A 7,740-nucleotide genomic window follows, 5' to 3' on the forward strand; every position below is an offset into this window, starting at 1 on the left:
TTCACTGTAGAGTTTAACCCTGAACTAGAACTGGATGCTCCCATGAGAAAACAAACCTGGAACTAACTGGTTCCTTCTCTATATAAGTCCCGTTATATATTTCAGTGTCATTCAGAATTTTGTTTTTGTTTTTGTTCTCATGCTCATTCTTCACTACTGGTGCTGCTTGCCTGCCAATTACCTGTCCGTTCGCCTCAAATTATTACATGCTTCAAATGCACGGGCTGGATGGTGTATTAAGAGATAAGACATCGCTTTTCACCACAGCTCCTTGTATCTCCGCAGCAGTAAACAAACACGAAACGGGCCACAGGCCACAGTGCTACTTCAAACTCAGTGATTAATAGCTGTTCTGCATAGACATGGTGGTAATTTAGTTTGTGACCGGCGTTTGACTCGGCGATAAGCGTGGCTTTAAGGGCACGTCATTTTGATAAAAGTTGTCTTCCTTGCAGTCTTTTTATTTTATTGAAAGAAGATATGATCTTTTTTTTTTTTTTTTTTTTAAATGCCATTGAAGCAAACATCTCAGCCCAAGCATGGGGGACTATGAGTGCTGATCCAGGAACAGTTCTCCTCAGCCCTCAAAACTGTGTTGATAAAGATTATTATCTGAGTAATCTGACCCAGCAACAACAGATTTCTGTTGAGGTAATCCACTGCCCTCCCCCCATAAAACCTGACTGTTAGATGCCCCCTGTAACTGGTGTCTGTGTGGGTTAATGGGTTACACCTGAGCTGAGTTAATGACAGCTTGTCATGGTGAAGTGTACGATTATGTGAACGAGGGTTCCCACGGTAAAACTGCAGACTGGACTTGTAACAATGCACAATGATCAGTTATGTGTCTTCTTCGCTCTCTCACAGAGAGAGAGAGAGAGAGAGGGAGGGAGCCTGTGAGAAAACCCTACCACACATAAAATCATTTAAAGCAATGAACTAACATCTCACAACCCTTTCCACAGTTTTGGAAGAATTTAAAAGAAAAAAAGTGAGACAGATTTTCCCGTTTTCAACAGAAAAGTTTATTACAGTGAATGCACAAGTCACTCACAAATCCAGGCTAGTTACTTTTACACATAAATACTTTTCTCGACATTACAGCTGCACTGCACAGCACTCTAGTATGTAGACAGACTTGTATAGCCGTAGAACTGCTATGTCTCAATGACTTTGACCTTCAGAAGATAGGGTTTGACCTTCAACACATCGATAACAAATGACACATCTATACATTTCAACATGTCCTAGTTCATCTGTCTGTCTTACTGGCCTGCGTGTGAGAAAAAGCTGCGTTACTGTGTAGAGTTAGGGTGCTGCTCCATGGCTATGTTACTGGTTACAGAGGGACTACGCTGAACTGGGAAGGTTTTATGAGGAAGAGCATGATGTGGTTTCAGTTCAGACCAGAGGATTCCGGAAGTTCTTCCCGGCGAACCGGGCCTTGTCTCCCAACTCCTCTTCAATTCTGTATATCGGGGGGGGGGGGGGGGGGGGCAAACAGGAAAAACATTAACTACACAAATAGACCTGACACAAAGGAACTAGGGTGAGATGAACTGTATTTGTCTCAGATGTGTGATGTGTGTGTGATAGAGTTTAGCGTCTTTCAGTACAACTGCACAGGATTGCGACCGAACACAACTAACCTCACATTTAACTGCAGTCAAGTCTATCTGAGGTTTATCTATAAGTGAAATATTAAATGTATCTGAATAACTGTATGTAGCTGTACATGGTAACTTCTTCAGCTGGGGACACTTGAGTTCTGTTCTGATTTATGTCTGAACTCTCAGGTCTGTTCTGTATAGTGCTGAGATGCATTTGCTGTATGCAACCTGAGGCTGAGAGATGCCTGTACAGGTGAGTGTGACATTCTTACCTGAGAATCTGATTGTACTTCGCCAGACGCTCCGAACGGCACGGCGCCCCAGTCTTAATCTGGACAACGGCATTTCAAAATTGACCAATTAGATTAGTCATTCATCAGATTATCCAGATTTCTGCAACGCCGTCCATAAACTTCTCTAGTGTGCTTGCTTATGCAGAAGATGAATGTGACTGATTTTTTCAAACAGACTGATTTTTTTGCACCTACTGACTGTCAACACTTCCTCATTTCAAAAGGAATAAACAGCTGAGATGAGGTTTTATTTCAGACTTAATAATTACATAAAGAATAAAGAGGAACATTTCTTTAAGAATTCCAGAAACCAGATTTGAATCTGAGGAAAGGTAAGAGTTAAATTAAGTTTAAACAGTCTGTCATCTGAATTTGCAAGTTTCTTTCAACCATTCCATCAGTTTGATAGATAGATAGATAGATAGATAGATAGATAGATAGATAGATAGATAGTCAGTCAGTCAGTCAGAAAACAGACAGACAGAAAACAGACAGACAGAAAACAGACAGACAGACAGAAAACAGAAAGACAGACAGACAGACAGATAAACAGACAGACAGACAGATAAACAGAAGCAGCGTTTGCTATCCCCCGTAGACCCACCTGTCCGGTGCAGAGTCCCACCACCAGGTCAGCGATGAAGGTGTCCTCCGTTTCTCCAGAACGATGACTGACCATCACTCCCCAGCCATTGGTCTGGGCCATCTTACACCTGCACGACCAGTTCAGTGACTTCACCAACCAGTTCAGTGACTTCACACAACATCAAATACATAATCCACTGAACACATTTACATCTATGTCCATAACCATCTCCGTCTGGGCCGTCTTCCACCTGAACAACCAGTTCAGTGACTTCACACACACACACACACCATCTTACACCTGCACAACCAGTTCAGTTCAGTTCACTTCACACACACACCACCATCTTACACCTGCCCAACCAGTTCAGTTCACTTCACACACACACCACCATCTTACACCTGCCCAACCAGTTCAGTTCACTTCACACACGCCAATGCAACCATATGACAACAAATACATATGCACTGAACACATTCACATCTATGTCTATAACCATCTCTGTCTCTCTCCTATGTTAGAGTATATACAGCGTGTATGTGTATACATATATATATATATACACACACACATACATACATACAGACACACACACACACACACACACATATATATATATATATGGTTACGGGGTTGTATACTGGGGTATATATATGAGGCTCTTACACCTGCACGAGCAGCTTAGTCTCTTTACATCAGCTCAACCATATGACTACAAATGAATATCACTGAGTATATCTATAGCCATGTCTATGTCTAGATCTCTCTCTGTACATCTGTGTGTGTATATATATATATAAAATATATATATTATTAGGGTGGTCTGCTGTATGGTGCGGTGATTGACAGACGGGGTCCTTACGCCTGCATGGACTCAGTAACGGTCCCGATCTGGTTGACTTTCAGGAGGAGGCAGTTGCAGGCTTTGCTCTCCACGGCTTTGCTGATGCGTTTGGGGTTCGTCACCGTCAGGTCGTCTCCCACCACCTGGATGTCAGTGGTCCCAGTAAACTTGGCCCACGCATCCCAGTCGTCCTGGTCAAATGGATCCTCAATGGACACCACTGCAAAGACACACACACACACACACACACACACACACACACACAAGTCAACCCAAACTAACAGTAAAAACATCACCGGTAATGAGACCGAGATCGTGTGAGGTGAGGTTAGCTGGCTCTTGGAGTCATAGTCCTCTCTTTCTTCTGTCTTCTCTCTCAGACTCAAACTGAAGCATTTTCTGTCCCCACTATGCAAGGGCCAGGTCTCACTGCCACTCATATAGGAATGAAAAATGTGTGTGTGTGTGTGTGTGTGTATTCTACAGATCAGTTAGCCTCATAACATCAAGGGAAAAGTCGAAACTGAGGTAGGATCATTCCTGCTGGACTCACGTGAACTTTTGGCTTAGTGTTATCCAGCTGAGAATCTTGCTACATAATCCTAAGTTTCCCTGACAGAAACACATTTTTAGTCAGAAGGCACAGACTACGTCTGGCACAAACTGAAGTTTTGAGGGCTTCAGCTTAATAGCCATCTATGTCGTTTCCTAAATGTTTACTAGGATCTTTACTGAGTTATTTGAGTCGTTTTGGTCTCGGGCTGTGGAGAGGCTGGGCCTTTATGAGGCTGCAGTGGCAGGCTCTGACAGACAGGGGGCAGTAGTATGCAGTCAGTGAATGTTCTTGTGTTCAGAACGAGGTTTACCTGGGTAATCCTGGATAAAGCTCTTATACAGGTCTGCCAGCTCGTCGGGAGTGATGTAGCGGCCGGGGTCATCCGGAGACTTGAAGTCCAGGTCGTATTTCCCGTCGCGGTAGAACTCAGACGCAGCAACATCCATGCCAATCACGATCTCGTCTGAGTAGCCTGCTTTACTGATGGCATTCTTCAACAGCTCCAGAGCTGCACACACACACACACACACACACACACACACACACAGACACAGACACACACACACACACAAATAAATATCTACAAATTAACTACAAATTTATTCTAAATATAAATTTAAAAGAACAAAACTTGACTGTGACGTGGAGTCTGAGGATGATGTCACGACGTTTTGTTTCCCTGGATCTTTATCCCTCTATCTGTTTTCTATCCCTCTCTCAAACTTTTCTCTTCTTACATCTTTACATCTCTCCCTGCTCAATATTTCTCTTTCTATCTATCTATCTATCTATCTTCATCATCCCTCCATACCTTCTTTGTTCTCCAGGATGTTGGGTGCGAAGCCTCCCTCGTCGCCCACGTTGGTGGCGTCCTTGCCGTATTTCTCTTTGATGACGTTTTTCAGATTGTGGTACACCTCCGCGCCGATGCGCATGGCCTCCTTAAAGCTGCTCGCTCCCACGGGCAGGATCATAAACTCCTGCATAGCCAGTTTGTTCCCCGCGTGGGAACCGCCGTTTATCACGTTAAAGGCCTGGCACGAGAAAAGAGACACACGCTTCATTTATTCGTCTTTATCACCGTGCGAAAAAGATTTTTTAAAATTCCGTCCTCCTCATTATGCTCTTTCTGAACATACTTAGTAATCTGGTTTCCACACATTAAACCACTGTCTCTTGACTTAACACGTACCTTTTCTAACTTTAAACCGTTAAACTGCACACGCGCGCGCGCGCACACACACACACACACACATATATACATATACACATACATCTGCATAAAGTATTAAAATCCTGTCAGTGTGTGTCTGTTTGTGCAATACATGAAATCAGTGTATATCAGTGTGCATGTGATTATATGAAGTCAGTGTATATCAGTGTACATGTGTGTGTGATTTCATGAAATCAGTGTATATCAGTGTGCATGTGTGTGTGTGATTATATGAAATCAGTGTATATCAGTGTGCATGTGTGTGTGTGATTATATGAAATCAGTGTAGATCAGTGTGCGTATGTGTGATATGTGAACAAAAGCAGAGTGAGTCCAGTCATTTCGGAGGTCAAACTCACAGGCACGGGCAGAATGACCTCTGGATTTCCAGCGAGGTCAGCGATGTGTCGGTACAATGGCACACCCTTCTCCGCCGCGCCCGCCTTGCACACGGCCAGAGACACGCCCAGGATGGCATTCGCTCCGAACTTCGCTAAAATACAGCAAACAGGCAGACGAAGGTCAACATCATATCACAAAATCAGAGCTAAGTCTAAAACATCAAAGGCTTACTAAAACAAACACACACACACACAGAGTTCTCTGTTCTGTCCATGACACCCACAACACCAGTGACTGCTGATGTTTCATAAGACCTGCTCTCTGTACTTCGATTTATAAAGCTGGAAGAAACACAGTCTGTTGTTTGCGTATGCGAAAACGAGACCTGTCAGCTACTGTAACCACTCACACATTTCAGATGTCTTCTTCAGCTATATATGAGAGCTGTGATTTGTCAGACACACAAGCTGTGTGATATGTGTATTCTTTGATAAACTCACACTTGTTCTCTGTGCCGTCCAAATCGAGCATCAGCTGGTCAATCTTCTCCTGTTCGACCACAGAAATGCCCTGAAATACAAACCAACAGAAATACCCACTGATTATCCAGTTCATCCCTCCCTCACCTGTCTGGGGCCTTTCCCCTTTACACAAAGCATCTGTTACAGATTAAGAGGGAGAACTTTTCTTAAAAAAACTGTGTGCAAATTGTTTATGGTACACAGTTCTGCATTGTCATCCATCCATCCATCTTGCAGAATGTGATTTGTAAATTTGTGTGGTGGAGTTGTGGAGGCAGTGGTTTGGTGGTGCCCATGGGTCAGTGCGACACGAGCCAAAACAGGAATTTTAATAAAGGTGGCCCCTCCTACCTGGCTGACTAGGGCGGGTCCAATGGTTTGATTGACATGCTCCACAGCCTTTGATACGCCTGTGGGAGAGAGAAACAGAATACAGCTGACTGGAATATTCATCATGAAAAAAAAAAAATGCAAAGCAAAACTGCCAGACAGAGAGAGAGAGTGAGAGAGAGAGAGAGAGAGAGAGAGACAGAGACAGAAGGAACAGAACATCTCTTCATCCAAGTTCTGTCGCAAACACATTTCACGCAACGGACAAGAGCGGATAAACAGACAAAAAACAAACGGCAGACTCCATATCCTGCCCCCCCCACCGCCCCCCCCCCCCTTAGTCTGACGGCCTCTGCAGCGTTTCGCTCAAATCTCAGTCAGGATTAGCATGCAGAGCGTGGGAGCGCCGTGAAATCTTTTCATCACCAAGACGTTAAATCAATGTGGGTGCAGAGCTAACACCGACTCTATCTAAAAACCATGCCAGAAACCCACATTCACCCTGCAACCCTCACCATCACCATCATCATCATTCAACATTCACAGGTCCATCATGCTAGCATTCCACAGTCTCAATTACCTGATGACACACAGCTGGGACCAGTACCTAATCTATAGGTGTACTATGTCCTGACAGAGTGGGTAAGACAGAGAGAGAGAGAGAGAGAGAGAGAGAAGAACTGTACACAGACAAGACAATGAGGAACGCTCGGGGTAATTCTAATGGATAAAAAGTAATTAGTAAGACTCCACAAGACACCTTCAACTACTGTAAAATCTGACTTTCCAAAAGTAAGCTTGACTTCATTTTAATTCAGCTTGACATGACAAACTGAGCGGACACAGACGGTGTGTGTCTCTAAAACACTGTAGGACGCACAGGTATGTGTTGATGAGTGTGATTTCTGCAGCGGGTTGGTGTGAGGGGGTATTCCGACACACCTTTGCCCAGGTAACGAGACTTGTCGTTGTCTCTCAGCTCCAGAGCCTCATAGATGCCAGTGGAGGCTCCACTGGGGACAGCTGCCCTGAACAGACCTGAGGAAACACACACACACACACACACACACACACGCACAACTTAGTACAAAAATGTGAGAACAATGAGAGAACAATGACTAATCTGGTAGGCCACTGCCGTTCTGCATCTGACTAAATGAAGTTTCCCCCACAGATGCGTTAAAGGTGCCAGCTCATTGACACGTGTTGGACTCTGAACAAACGCCCACTGTCACTGTCACTGTCACTATCACCCTCCCCCCCTTCGGACAGAACTGGGAGTAAGGGATGAATGGAAACTAGACGAATGAATGAACGAATGAATCACCTTTTTCTGTGTAGAGATCGACCTCCACCGTGGGGTTTCCCCTGGAGTCGAAGATCTCGCGTGCATGAATCTTCAAGATGGACATGTCGCTGGAAACGGGGAGAAAAAAAGTTTAAGT

The 7,740-nt window shown here is 44.3% G+C and overlaps 1 protein-coding gene across 1 annotated transcript in view; it reads right to left on the bottom strand.

Annotated features, from left to right (window-relative positions):
* Positions 1 to 1,001: 1,001 nt before the first annotated feature.
* eno1b (enolase 1b, (alpha)) overlaps positions 1,002 to 7,740 on the bottom strand; it is a 7,947-nt gene continuing 1,208 nt past the window's right edge. Inside the window, exons 2-12 of the mRNA XM_030776633.1 lie at positions 7,623 to 7,711; positions 7,238 to 7,333; positions 6,317 to 6,375; positions 5,945 to 6,014; positions 5,462 to 5,595; positions 4,701 to 4,923; positions 4,200 to 4,397; positions 3,352 to 3,553; positions 2,508 to 2,616; positions 1,883 to 1,941; positions 1,002 to 1,468 (exon numbers count right to left, since the gene is read on the bottom strand). Coding sequence (XP_030632493.1) covers positions 1,402 to 1,468; positions 1,883 to 1,941; positions 2,508 to 2,616; positions 3,352 to 3,553; positions 4,200 to 4,397; positions 4,701 to 4,923; positions 5,462 to 5,595; positions 5,945 to 6,014; positions 6,317 to 6,375; positions 7,238 to 7,333; positions 7,623 to 7,707 — 1,302 coding nt within the window. The 5' untranslated portion in view covers positions 7,708 to 7,711 and the 3' untranslated portion in view covers positions 1,002 to 1,401. The remainder of the gene's footprint in view (positions 1,469 to 1,882; positions 1,942 to 2,507; positions 2,617 to 3,351; positions 3,554 to 4,199; positions 4,398 to 4,700; positions 4,924 to 5,461; positions 5,596 to 5,944; positions 6,015 to 6,316; positions 6,376 to 7,237; positions 7,334 to 7,622; positions 7,712 to 7,740) is intronic.

This window comes from Chanos chanos, chromosome 6, assembly GCF_902362185.1.
Source record: "Chanos chanos chromosome 6, fChaCha1.1, whole genome shotgun sequence".
Classification (NCBI taxonomy): Eukaryota; Metazoa; Chordata; class Actinopteri; order Gonorynchiformes; family Chanidae; genus Chanos; species Chanos chanos.